This window comes from Lates calcarifer, linkage group LG3, assembly GCF_001640805.2.
Source record: "Lates calcarifer isolate ASB-BC8 linkage group LG3, TLL_Latcal_v3, whole genome shotgun sequence".
NCBI classification, from domain to species: domain Eukaryota; kingdom Metazoa; phylum Chordata; class Actinopteri; family Centropomidae; genus Lates; species Lates calcarifer.
The window spans coordinates 1,793,316-1,808,141 of NC_066835.1; the positions used below are offsets into that span (position 1 = coordinate 1,793,316).

The following is a 14,826-nucleotide window of genomic DNA, read 5'->3' on the forward strand; positions in this document are numbered from 1 at the left end:
AAATACAGAAACCCAAAACCTCATAGTTAGTCAAATCAAATTTATATCTTCCAGAGTTTTCAGTGCATAAGTCCCTTTTTTCTGACTGTCCTTCCACCACAGCTCAACAAGGTACAACTATGGGATTTTTTTTTACTGAAAAGACTGTAACTTCCAGAGATATCTACTTGATTTGTCTAATGTTTTAAGGTAGATTTAAAAAATGTGAAAATATCCTTTAAGATTATTTTCTCTTAGTTTGAGCATAATTTGGAATGACTGACCTGATAGACCTGAAGGTGATAGTCAACTGACAGAAAATACACTGACACAATAATTGATTAATTGGTCACTTATTAAGCAAAAATGCTAAACATTTGCCTTTTCAAGCCTCTCAAGACATTAAAATTTGCTCCTTGTCTGTTTCATATGATTATAACTTGAACATTTCTGGTGTTTGACTGCTGGTTATAAAAAAACAACAACTGAGGAAGTCAATGTGGAATCGAGGAATTGTGATGTGTATTTTTCTGGCATGTCGACTCAATTATGAATTAACTGAATGTCACTTAATGTCACTGCATTTCATTTCATGTCTGTTCTTGAATGCACACTCCACCATTAGGCCTTAGGGTGGCAGTGTGTGCACTGAAATCAGCAGCTGCTGGACCTGCAGTCAAGGTGTGTGATTACAGATGCAATCAGAGGTGTCTTGCACTTTCCATGGATTATGCAAGAGCCTGTAATATTTGCCAAGGCTCTGGGGATTGAGTATATAAATATATATTGTTGAATGAAAATCCAGAAGTGATGGAACCTGAGCGCTGATGAAAATGACGGGTAGAAGGGAGAGTGATAATTAGAACTGAAGCTGTGTAACTTTTGGTGGACATATCAGTAAAACTTGGTGTGTGTGTGTGTGTGTGTGTGTGTGTGCGTGTGTGTGTGTGTGAGTGAGGGTGAACAGACTCCAGTGTTGATGTGTGTGTAGTCCGACATGAGGGCATTAGTCATGCCTTGGGTATTTTGCTGGGAAACAGAGCAGGCTCATTTCCTCTTGGGTTGGATTCAGTTCAAACATTCCACTTATCTAACTGATGCCACAGTGAAATACCTGTACATCATCTCTGTTCTCTCTCTCCTTCCCATGTTTGGCAGTCAGAATAGTGCTGCTTCACTGATAGTAACCTGTGCCTAACCTGGTTTCAGACACAGGTGGAGGCTGGTTAACTCTCACAGTCTCTCTGGTCTGCAGCTCAGTGTTTACATTAACTGTCTGAGCAGTCAAACATGGTTTGAATTTGTGTCAGTTTATTCATTCCACCACAACTCCTAACGCTCTTACTACCACTGGAAACACTTAGGAGTTCACATTTGTTGCAGTTGTTCCTTCAGCCCCTCGTACTTCTCAATCCTGTCCACAGACTCTCTGATGTTACTGTCGGCAGGAATCGGTACATCTATCACAACTGCCCTCCTCTGCTCTTTATCTTGAATCAGCTGCATTAAAGACGTCATCTTTAGGTAACAGGGTGTGTGGAACGGGAGAAGTGTAGTACATTTATGTCTGCCAGTGTTATTTACTTTAAGTGTGTTAAGTGTATTCACTAAGTAGTGCCTGCACAAATTCCACAGCGGAATAAAAAAAAGAAACTGCTGTATTTTATAGATGGGAAAATTACTGTTGTGTGACTTATCAGTGATGACATAAAATGATGATGGTAAGTAAGTGTCTTAAATCTCAATTTACTGCTCACTACTGAGTAATGTTGAGTGTCTCTTGTAAAGGGGCAGGTGTGTGCTTTCCCAAATCATGTCCAGTCATTTGAACTGACCACAGGTAGACTCCAGTCAAGGTGTAGAAACATCTCAAAGACAATCCAGAGAAATGGGAGGTACCTGAGCAAAATAGAAAGTGTCATAGCAGGGGGTCTGAATGCTATGTGATACTGAGGCATTGAGTGTAGACTGATGAGGGGAAAAACATAAGATACAGGTCATACCAGACCAGGTAAGGCTGTAATGGCAAAAGTGTGAGTGTACTGACTTGAGCAAGGGTGTATTTTACTGCTTATGACTTCAACTTTTCAGCTGTAAGAAAAAAACAATGTTACTTGTTTTTCTGTTTGTTTGTTTGTTTTTTGTTTTTTTTAAAAATAAGAGTAAGAGAGCAGAAATAAGAATAAAAGTTGTACTTTAAAATCTAACTGAATGAGAAAGTAACTTCTTTGGCTCATTGGTTGAAATGCTCATGGTTAAACACAATATATGCAACTTCTGACTAGTATGTGAGATGGTTGTTACTGTTTGACTTTCTTCTTGATTTAATGTCTTTGTGTTGTTCTTATTAAAGGTTTGGTTCACCCAAATTACTTGCAATATTTTCTCATTTTAAAGTTGCATAAATGTATTTTTTGGCCACTTGGGGGCAGCAGAGGAAGCTGAAACAACATACGATGTGCACATCATGTGACAAGTACTGCTAAGAAAACCAGTGCTTTACATTTATATCTTGTATCATTTCCTTTCCTCCTTTCTTTGAGAGTTCTCTTCTTATCTTGTCCTTCTTTCTTGCTGTCCCCTCCCCTCCCTTCACTAAGTACCGAGCGCTCTGCCACGGCTTGCTCACCTCCAGAGATGAGACAGATGGCGCTGAGGAGGCCTGTCTCTGTGTCGTCCATCTCGATGGGCAGCAGCTGGTTGGCAAAAGTGAACACCAAGTCTGTGAGTGGGCCGAAGCCAGCATTGTGCATCTGCGTCCGGTTGAGGGTCAGCCCATCCGAGAAGGTCATGGTGTCCTGGTCGGGGGTGTACCTCGTACAGATGCGCAGGATCTGACAGGGAGAGAGAGAAAGCAGAGATTTAGTGGACAGGAAACTTTAAGTGACTTGAAAATTATAGTGTTTATCTATAGTGTTTAAATTGAATTGTTTTTGTGTGTGTATGTAACCTTTGGTTTGGTTAAACCGGAAAGATATAGCAGGAAAATGTGTTTCCTGCTATATTCCATATTATAAACCAGAAAACATAAAAATAAATTAAAATATAAAATTCTACTGCTTTCTACTTCGTCTGCTGAATACTAATTATTTGTTCTTATTTATGGTTTTATCACTGTTATCACTATAAAGCATTAGAAAATGATTTTCTGAATTAAAAAAACTAATAAAGCCATTACTTACCATTTACAAAAACCTTTTATTAAGGAAAAAGTGGTACTGATTTGAGGAAAACCTGCTAAAACTGGCATCAGTTTTAAACTATGCTACACTATGGATTATGTTTTAATAGTCTATACAAAACAACAGCAAATAAAAAACAAACAAACACTCACACTACAGTGGTATCTAACTATGCTAATACTTTTGCTTGTTTTGTCCAGATCTTCGAGATTTTTGCTTTGCTTTTGTTTTCGTACACATATTAAAACATTTCAGTTTAAAGCTGCATTAATCAGTATTCTCATTTTCATAATGGATCATATAAATATGTATAATGTGAAATTCGTTGTCTTCCCACAAACTCCACTCTTATTGACCTAATTTCCATTAGCAGCAGGCAGCAGTTTTCAGTGAAGAAGCTGTGATAAACCCACTGTTCACTACCTGTCCAGCAATAAACAGGGACAGCAGTAGCAACTAGCTCTTGAAAGCACAGTGTTATTATAAAGTAGGTAAAGAGCCAGATATTTTACCAAGAGAAAGAGGAGCTAAAAACAGCAAATACTGAATGTAAATTAGTTAAGTAACCATAGACACGACTCTAAATGATTACAATGTTGCTATGTGCCTCCATAATGTGTAAATAGGCAATTGCGTGATAACTTGGCTGGAGCAAATTTATATGGTAAGAATATGTCGAATGTTGTTTTCGGCTTGTTCTGCTGCCCCCAAGTGTCCAAAAAATTTCATGCATCGTTAAAGTGAGAAAATACTAGTAATAGTAATTTGGGTGAACTGAGCCTTTAATAAGAATGAAATAGGACAAAGATATACAAAGAAAATCAAACTGCCCTCACATAATTAACTTAAACAACCTTCTCACATGCAATCTCATTCTAAACCCTTGAGGGGACTTCATGTCACAAGTCTGAACCAGGTCTAACCAAGTTTCCCATAAAGAGCAGCACAGACAATAAGCACAACCAAAACAATGACCTTCCACGCACTCAAAGAAAATAACCTTTGTGTCTCCCTGCTGCACTGTGTCTGTATGTACGTGTGTGTGTGTGCATGTGTGTGTGTGTGAACACCTAATGAAGCTACTGATGGTGGATGTGAAGCCTACAGTAGCCTTTGAAGCTATTTGAGTGGGATGCTTCTGACAGTGAGTGGCAGGCGTGTCTGCAACATGAAACAGAATAAAACATGGCTACTGGCGGTACTCACACCGGCTGGCCAGGCCTGCGCTTAGACATACACACACACACACACACACACACACACACACAGTGTATAGTGTTTGATCTTTACTCTGACACTCCCTCATCCAGCCCCTGTGCACAATATCTACGCCCTTCACCGCAGAAATGTGCTGGTGAGCGGATGCTCATGGCTGAGCAAGAGCCAGAAAGTCATCACAGCTGGCCTTCAACTTCTCACCTCTGTGTCCCTGGGATTTCATTGCTGCTCTGCTGCTTTGTCACATCTGACAAGTATGACTTAGTCAATAAAAAGTCCAAAATCCATTTATTAATATGGCACTGCCACAGAAGCTCAACTTGTCAAAAACACACACTGAATAACAACTCCATGATATATCTGGATGTTTTACCTACTTTGCATTTACACCTCACATTAGTATGCATCTTCATGAATGCGTTAATCATAGATTGCCTCAACAAAATGCAGATCATCCTGTGTATAATTTCCTCTATTATAGTGCATGTCTTTTACAGACATATATACCAGGCTGCAGGGATAACTTGAAAAAAACCTTTATTAAGTGTTTATGGATTATAATTAACGGGTTTATGAATATTAATTCATACATAATTTATGTGTGTCCAAGTTGTGCTTTAAGAGAGATATACTCACAGACTGCTTTCTTAACACCATACTAATAATACTGAGTAAGGCCCCTCCTTGCTCTTAAACCAGTCTGTTTTTCATGGATTCCACCAGATGTTGGAAACTTTCCTCTGAGATTCTGCTCCATGTTGATTTGACTGCATCACATCATTTCTACAGATGTGTCAGTTGCACATTCATGCTGCCAATCTCCTGTTCTACCACATCCCATAGGCTATTGGATTCACATGTATTGACTGGGAAGGCAGTCAAAGAACACTAAACTCACTGTCACAAGTAACCAGTATGAGCTGACTTTTGCTTTATGACATGGTGCACTATCATGGCTGAAAGTAGCCATTGGAAGATGGTAAACTGTTGCCTTGAAAGGATGACTGATTATTATCTGATTATTAATGGGCTCAAAGTATGCCAAGAAATAATATCACACACCATTACGTGTTTGGTGTAATGTATGTGTGCCAACAAGTGAGTGCTCAGCACCTCCTTCAAGACTGTTGGAAAACCACTCCAGGTGACTACGTCATGAATCTGACTGAGAGAAGGTCAAGAGTGTGCAAAGCTGCCATCAAAGCAAAAGGTGGCTACTTTAAAATGCAAAACATATTCTGGTGAAGAGGGTGCACTGAGGAGACACTTTTGTGTTTACTACATATTTCCATATGTGTTCCTTAATAGTTGTAATGTCTTTAGTATTAATCTACAATGTAGAAAATAATAAAAGCTAAGAAAAACCATTGGATGAGAAGTCCAATCTATATGTGTGTGTGTGTGTGTGTGTGTGTGCGCGTGACAATTAATCAATTGTATTAGCAGAAATATACCCCCCACACCCCACAGCAGCCAAGAGAGGCAGAGGAGGAAGAGAGACAGTCATTTTGCCTTTTTCCATCTCATTACTGTGGCTACATTAGCACACTGCTCCACTCACAACTCCTAAATAACAAACAAACATTTACCCACTGGCAGCCAGCAGACTTTGCAGACATTTTCGCATCTGTACTCCATAAAGAAAACAGCATCATTAACAAATGCAGGACGAGTGACTGTCCAATATGAAAACACAGGCAACTATCCCAGAAAAGAGAAGGGGCTGAGAAATGTTTCTGTGTGTTTAATCTTATTTCCACTACAGACACTTGCTCCACATGAAGAACTGAACTCACCGGCACGATCAATTAATCGGATCATCCTGACTCCCACTGGCCAGCCGAAGAGGTCACCCAATAAGGATTGAGGATTGGCCTAATGGGAGCTGGGCTGGAGGTTAAACCATAGACTGTATATACTGTATACAGTCTATGGGTTAAACCTACCACTACCTTAGAGATCTGAGGCTATTAACTCACCAAAAGAATAAAAGAATTTATAGATTCTTTCACACCAAGGAACAAGAAAACTAGAAAATAAATATTACAATATATTGAAACAGAGGACTCCCTATTCAGTAAAGAGGTGTGTTTATATAACTGTGTTATGTCACTGCTGTGAACAGTTTTGGAGAGGTTTTTAGCTCATTACTGAATATTTCAGGAGAGATTTCTCTCCTCTGGAACATCTTAACTGTGCATCTTGCAGTGACTCTATTTAAGAGAAACTAGTTCACAGTATAATTAATATACATGAAAAGTTAAGAGAGTGACTGTGAGTGGAACACTGTGCAGTGAAGCACTATGCAAACATGAAAGTATGCTAAGATCTTGTTTTTCATGCCAGCTTATGGATTTATGAGTTCAATTAATGGAACGTTTTGGAAACATGAAACACGCACATATGTCAGCTCAAGTGGGCATCGAACACTGCAGCAGCCAACTATCAACTGACTTAATGTTAGAGTTACAATACTGTCACAAATTTACAATCAGCTGATCCAGTGATAATACATCCCCAGGATGTCACTATACAGTCTGATCCAGCATGTGTGGGACCTGCCAAATATTATGTAGGTCCCCCTCGTGCCGCCAAAACATCACCGACCCGTCAAGACATGGATTCCACTAGACCTCTGAGGGTATGCTGTGGTATCTAGAACCAAGCTGTCAGTGGCAGTTCTGTAGTTCTAGTTCAGACTCAGACTTGTTTTTCCAGCACATCCCACAGCATTACCTTTTTGTTTTTATGCAATTTAAGCTACAGTAGCTCTTCTACTGGATCAGACAACATGGGCCAGCCTTCACTCCCCACATGCATCAATGAGCCTTGGCTGTCCATGACCCTGTCGATGGTTCACCAGTTTTCCTTTCCTTGGACCACTTTTGGTAGGTCTTGACCACAGCAGACTGGGAACACCCCTACAAGAGCTGCAGTTTTGGAGAAGCTCTGACCCAGTCATCTAGTCATTACAATTTAACCCTTGTCAAAGTTGCTCAAATCCTTATGCTTGCCCATTTTTTCTGCTTCCAACAGATCAACTTCAACGACAAAATGTTCACTTGCTGCCTAATATATCACTGCCACGCGCCATTCTAATGAGATAATCAATGTTATTTAGCTCACCTGTCAGTGGTCATAATGTTATGGCTGTTACAAACCAAGCTTACATTCATTTGGAGTTGTGTTTGTGTCTGAATGTAAGTCCAGTATTCACTCTCTTCTTTGTTCTTTTTCTGTACCAACTCCTGATGGAAACATCTGACTCTTTAGCTGCCAAATAGCCGCTTAGGTTCATAAACTCGTGGCTAACTGTGTCAGTCTGCTGTTTTGCATATTCAGGTCGTTTCTCTGCAGGGTTATTACTACCTTTCACATTAAATTCACATTGTGCTCATGTTGTCATTTCATACATTATTATAAGAGAAAAATTGCAGCCACTTTAAGCATCACAACTAGTTTAGAGCCAGTATACAACTTACACAAAGTTTGCTGTGGAAACTTGAAAACACCAATTCACATGGACTGTAGCAGGAGACATCTTGTAGTTGCAGTTAAACTTTTAATATGAAGAATATTTACACTTTTCACTTCCCCAAATAACAAATAACAAGTTTGTTCCCAGAAAATAAAAGTATTAACACTCACTAAAATGTCCAGGCAGGCAGCTTTCAGGAGCGTGATCTGGTCCGCGATGGTCAGCCCCGTGAAGCCAGGCACTCGTTTGGCAAATTCCACGATCTTGATAATGCACTTAGTGGCCAGCTCACTGAACTTGTCCCACAGGCCCAGGTCCAGCCTCACACGGTGGTCTGCACTCGAGTTCTGTAACACACACGTACACACACACACACACATATATGCAAACACACACACACAAACAGAGAACAAGGCATCAGGCAAAGAGGCAGCTACTTTTGTCATTGCACAGACTGTTGCTAATGATCTCCTCAGTGCACCCTCTTCACTCTGCTCTATATGTGTCACAGTTACATACAGTAAATAGGCTCCATAAGACCTGAGCTCTCAAAAACACTGGCAGGATTGTTGTTGTGAATACGCTGAGCTGAGCTGAGCAGGGTGGCCGGGTGGCTGGGCCTTGCAATAATGAGCGTAACAGTGTCAGTGGGATGCTTTGGCAATGATGGCATGCAGAAACAGAGCTGTGACAGGTAGCACAGAGTGGTTTGAAGCCAGAGGTGCCATTAATACAGCTATATAGTCCAGAACCTACACAAACACTAGAGGGGAGAGGGATGGGTGAAAGCCAGGGAACAATAAAGGTATAGCTGATCTCAACGTGCAGAAAGAGGAAAAAGTGGAAGTAATATAAGAGAAGAGAGAGCACAGAAAGAGAAATTAAATATGGGTGGGCAGTAGGACTGTTGCTTGAATTCTGGGACTCAAGTGAGGTGATGTGTAATCTAAGGTGAGACTGATGCATCAGTTTGTTGACTTATGGCCTTTGATCACATATCACATCACAGATGGTGTCATCCACCTCTGTTATGTTGTTTCTCTTATTTTAGATAATAATTTGGTAACTTTCAACAGTATTAGTTTAAAAGGATAACTCATTTTTGTATATCATTTTTGTAGTTTTGGCATTATTCTATCAGTAGAGGTAACAATATACTCATAAAAGTGATGATTATGATCATGGAACATAGCAACATTGTTATAAAAAAGTCTGACAGTGGGGCGCCCCGATAACCGAATGGCTAGGGCACATACCACCTGGGCCTTAGTGCCCTGAGCAACTGGTCCCTGAATCGACTCTCAGTTTGACCGAACCTTTACTGCATGTCATTCCCCTACTCTCTCTCCCTGTTTCCTGTCTCTCTACACTGTCCAATCTGAATAAAGGCGAAAAAGCCCCCCCACCCCACCCCCAAGAAAAAAAAAGTCTGACAAGGCAAGAAACATAAAGACAAGTTGGTCAGACAGTTTAACGGGTTTTTGGATAGAGTTTAGCTACCCAACCTGAACCCAGTGGGACTTGATGGGCAAAAAGCTCCAAGGCTTGGGTCAGATTCAAGTTTGTCCATGTTCATGCATATATCATCTGTTGTAAGGGTAAATAATAAAATGAATGATGGCTGAATTCCATTTCACTGCTTCCATTCAGAGTCCTGCTATTGTACATGCTGACTCACTGTCACACTGCCATGGCTTACTTAGATACTGGAAAAGAACAAAACAATCATTAATGCTATTACTAAGACATGTGTTTTTCCTACTATTAAAAGTGAACATACAACAATAACCATTGCAGAGATGATGTCGTTAAAAGAACACTGGCCAAACTGCCAGTGGAAAACCAAGTGGAAAATAAGGATGATGGAAATATATGACATTTGTTTGTTTCATCTATCAATGTGAGAAAGGTTACAATCTTCTCATTAGTCCACACAGATCTGATGTTTTCACCTTGTTTGTCTGTTTTGTGGAAGCTCGGGCAATGATTGTGAGTTATGACTATCACTATCATTAAGTCCCTATTCAATGTACTTCGTCACAGTTTGCTGTTATTGATACTTCAGCTGTTTCACCTGAGCCAAGAGTAGATCATTTTTTATTATATTTGAACTTCATTTAGAATTCCACTCTCATCCTTAATGCTCATATTTACAATGCATATAATAACAGCTGAATGGAAATCCATGTAAATAATGCTGCAGAAAAGGCCTATGCACCCTGGGTAGCAGAAAGAGACACAACGTGTGGCCAGGGAGACTCTTGAGAGACCACAACATCAGGCTGGGTCATGTGACAGAGGCAGGTAATTGAACAAAGAGGCAGGCTGCACTTTCATAGCCTAGGTTATCTGCACTGTACAACTGTAAGAACTGCTCATGAAATAGTTCATGAACGTTTGAAATTTGAAAAAATGGTACCTTTTAAAGAAGTCGTTATATTATTCTTAATAGGTGTACTTGATTAAATTTGACTTGATTTGGGAACCTCCTCTGGAACACCATGTAGAACAGACCTAGAACATGTAGCCCATCCTCACACCAGAAATATAATAAATATATAGCCTTGGGTCTTGAGAAATGACAGAATTTGGGTTTGGATCTTCTGATTGCTTGCTTGCATGTTTCTATCCCCATTGGCCTGTTTTTTTTTTTGTTTTTGTTTTTTTTAGCACTGCCACTGTGGTCCCAGATCTCAGCTAATAACTTAGTGAATATAATTCTACACCAATACTAATGATGACTCGAACCACAAAAATTACAAAGAGAATTATCCTTTAATTCTGGTGGCTAGAACTCTTGTCTAAATGCTGTTTTACCTTGATAAGGACACAATTTTGAGTCATGTCCTTGCAAGTAGAACTTACTTCTAAAAATACCACTGTTAGCACTCCCCTCCACTTGTTAGAAACTTTGCTCTGTCTCTGTCTGCCTTTCTCCTATATCCCTATAGCATCTCTTTTATACCAGAGTAATGTTCCCCTTCATTTTTTTAGCTTCATCATTACCCGCAGTTAGTCTGAGGCACAGGATAAGACACGCATTCAAAGTGGTGATTCTGCAATGGTTGAGAAAAATGTTTAGCTACTATTTGCTGTGGATTAGGGGCTGCAGCAATTTCAAAAGGGAGAGGACAAGGAGGGAAAGGAAAGGTCATCAGAGCAGGAGACAGTATGATAGACAGATTTGGACAGAGGGGAGAATGAGCAGCAGTTGGAGAACTGTTTGGGTGTAGCAGAGGCAAAGCTGTGGTGTGTGGTGGGATGGAGCATCTGAGGACCATTTTGTTTTCAGATGGGTTACATGGAATAGCCCATCTGTTCTACATGAGCGAGTCTCCACGTGTAGCAAGGACACACGGCACACACTTACAGAGAAGGAGGTGGCACGCACTAACACTTAAAACACTGAGGAGGGTCAGTCTTTACAAAAACTACTATGTAGGTTGGACACTAGAAATACCAGGACAGGACCAAGAAGCTGCTGTTTTGACCTTTTAAACTGGCAAATCTCTCTGAATAGGTTTACATACATACAATATACAGCAGTGAGAAAAAGTAAGTGAATCGTTTGGAGATTATCTCTGTTTACGTATAAATTTGTCTTAAAATATGGTTAGATCTTCATAAAAGTCACAATAATGAACACAGTCTATTTTAACTAATAACACTGGAGCTAGTTAACATCTCTATGAGTCTATCATACACAAATCATGGTACATGGTTGCATAGAGCATGGAGTCCTGCTATGGACACCACAGAGGAAGACACTGCTCTCAGACATCACAGCACACCTGAAGTTTGCCAAAGAGCAGCTTGGTCTTAAATTCCGGTTACTGCTACCAAAGCAGGTTCAACCAGTTATTCAATCCGAGGCTTCACTTATTCTTTCCACCATCACTGCGAATGTTTCATCCGTGTGTTCAATAAAGACATGAAAGATTATAATTGTTTGTGTGCTAATCCTAGCCTTATGGGCAAGAGTTTGAGCATGTAAACAAATAGTAAAGAAATATAGGAAAAGTGCTCTTGACAGAATCAAAAAGGTTTGTGCCACAGCCCAGCCCTGAAGAAACATGGTTATGTGTTAGGATTGTACACAGTGTGATTCACAGGCCTCAGGAGAGACAGAAACAAAGCCTTTGTGCAGCTGTAATTGACTGCTGCATAGGCTTTTTATTTTCAGATAATGAATACAACTACAGAGACATTAGAGTGCCTGTTGTCTCCAAACAAACTCCTTGGACACTTGGGCTGTTTATTCAGCATAAACAATTGTATTGAAGTCAGTTCCATAAAGATAAAATAAAATAAAATAAAATACCAAACTACATTTACAGACAAACAGAAGATACTGATCAGAGTGGACAGAGAGAAAACATGGTCTTTGTGTATTTTAGCCCCTATTATAGATATGATCTGTTGCAACTTAAAATTTAATTCATTACATCTGCTTATTTTTTGTTGTTAGTCTTTGCAATTATAAAATCTTTTATTAACATCCATCATGTATACCATTTATCCTTTGAGGGTCACAGGGTGAGCCAATCCCAGCTAACACTGGACGAGAGGTGTATTGTATAAACAGGCAAATAATAAATAAAACTGATGACACTGACAGTCCAAGAAAACAAAGCATTACATAACTAAATCAAAACCCAGACAAAAAGAAAAGAGTTGATTTTCATGAGTTGTTATGTAATCAATCCATTTCTGCCCATTTGTGTCTGTGTTTTGTTCTTGTCAGAGTAGAAAAGCCTCTGGATAAGCATTCAGTCCAACAACTCCACACTGGAACCCAGACTTAAGAAATTCATTTATATGGTCTGTGCATATGATTAGTTGGGCAAAATCTACATATTAAATGTAGGCAGCATGAACTGCTTTTTGCAGTGTGTTCACAAGAACTACTGCAATAACTGATCAGTTATGTGAACTTCAACATTTCAACCTTTTAAAGAAAGCCTAATCAAAAAACAGCTGAGAATACACAAAAGAAACATCTTGGAAATGCCAAAAATATTATCTATCCATTATCTATACTGCTTATCTGTAAGTGTTGAGGGGGTGCTGGAGCTTATCCCAGCTGACACTGGGTCAGAGGCGGGGTACACCCTGTACAGATCACCAGTCTATCACAGGTCCAACACAGAGACAAACAACCATTCACACTCACATTCACACCTACAGATACTTAGAGTCACCGATTAAACTGCATGTCTTTGGACTGTGGGAGGAAGCCAGAGTACCCAGCAGAGGGAGAACATGTAAACTCCAGGCCCCGGGCAAACCAGGGTTCAAACATGGAACCCTCTTGCTGTGAGGTGACAGAGCTAACCACTGCACCACCGTGCTGCCCCTCCAAAATTATTAGTTTACTTTAATTCTGTAATTAAAGTTGGGGCATGGAGCATGAACAAATGTTGGATGGAGTTACCTGTACCAATATCTGTTGCTGAAAGTGCTGAGTTTCAATGACAGTACCTTACCAGTGATGAAAAATAGGAATGAAAACAGTTTCTCTTGTGACATGAATGTCTAATTAATGACTCAGTTAATATTAACAAAGATAATAAGCTTACAAATAAGCTATAACTTGATCTTATTAAAATTGAGCTTTTTAAAATAAAATACTTTTATTTTATTCCAGGTTCTCAGTAGAAACAGTAGCTTATTGTTTCTGCAGTTGGGGTAGAGGTTGCTATTTGAGAATTTAAAGCCTCAACACAAATAATCAAATCAGCAATCAAATAGTGCTGCCACGGGTTTTGGACTGACACTGGCCAAAACTGTCATTATACACCAGTGTACAAAACAAACAAGGTCTCTAAAGTTGTTATTAATATTTATTCTAATTATTAGATTTTTTTTTCAATCATTAAGGTTTAAATTATATAGGTCTAAAGGCTTACGTATCCCAGTTGCCAGCAATTAAATTTTGAATGGTATCTAAAAGTGGTAAAATACAGAATACTCAGCATATTAAAGTTTTAAATTGTAGACCATAAATGAACAAAAGTTTGTCCATTAGCTCACTCCAAATTTCCCCACTAAACCTCCCCAAATTTCACAGGATACTACCAACCACTTTATGTAATTTCTGGGCGTCAAACTGGTTTCTCTCAGAATGATCATGTGAAGGAATATGATGCAGGTTTCACAGACTCTCTCTCCTGAAGCCAAAGTAAAAGAAACAAGTGGAAAAACTGACAGACTATTCTGACATCCCTCACTGAAAATCCAAAATGCACTCGATATGTTGGCAAACTTCAGCGTCAGTCTACGGCCAGCCCCAGCAGCTGTTTTAGTGTGAGAGGGCTTGAACACAGCAGCACCTTCCAGACTCTGACAGCCCCAACCAGCCCACTGAAGCTACTGTGAAGACAGCTACAGCCCCCCCACCGCCTTCTTTACAGCACATCAATCCCCCTGAGGTTGTTACTGTGAGGCAGTTAGCACCGCAGCTGCTGGGCACTGTCACGAGCAAACAATCTATTGTGTGGCCACCCGAGAGAGAGGGAGATAAAGGGAGACAGAGAAGAGCAGAGAGAGAGTGAGCGAGAGAGATCATTAAATATGATCTGGGGTTAAGTGAGAGGCACATTAGGGCTGTGCTTAAATCACAGACAACGAGCTGCAGTCGACACAACAGCACTATGGATGCACATTCCACTGATTGACGTCTGATTTGATGGGGACGGAGGAGGTAGAGGTGCTGAGACATGCGTGTGTGTGTGTGTGTGTGTGTGTGTGTGTGAGAGAGAGAGAGAGAGAGAGAGAGAGAGAGAGGGAGTGTGTTTTCACAAAGCACATATTGGGGGGTTGGAGGTGGCTGATATTAAAGCAACTTATCTTATTCTTCCCTCTGGCTGGAGAGGGAGAGGGGGAAAAAAGGGGGGAGCTGAAGAGGGAGGAAGGTGAGATAATTTGCAGTTGGATCCTCCCCCCCCCCGCCATCCCCCAACTCGCAAT

The 14,826-nt window shown here is 40.1% G+C and overlaps 1 protein-coding gene across 1 annotated transcript in view; it reads right to left on the minus strand.

The window, feature by feature from the left end:
* LOC108900257 (retinoic acid receptor alpha-A) overlaps positions 1-14,826 on the minus strand; it is a 73,245-nt gene that overhangs the window by 7,083 nt on the left and 51,336 nt on the right. The window contains exons 5-6 of the mRNA XM_018701227.2: positions 8,028-8,204; positions 2,609-2,813 (exon numbers count right to left, since the gene is read on the minus strand). Coding sequence (XP_018556743.1) covers positions 2,609-2,813; positions 8,028-8,204 — 382 coding nt within the window. The remainder of the gene's footprint in view (positions 1-2,608; positions 2,814-8,027; positions 8,205-14,826) is intronic.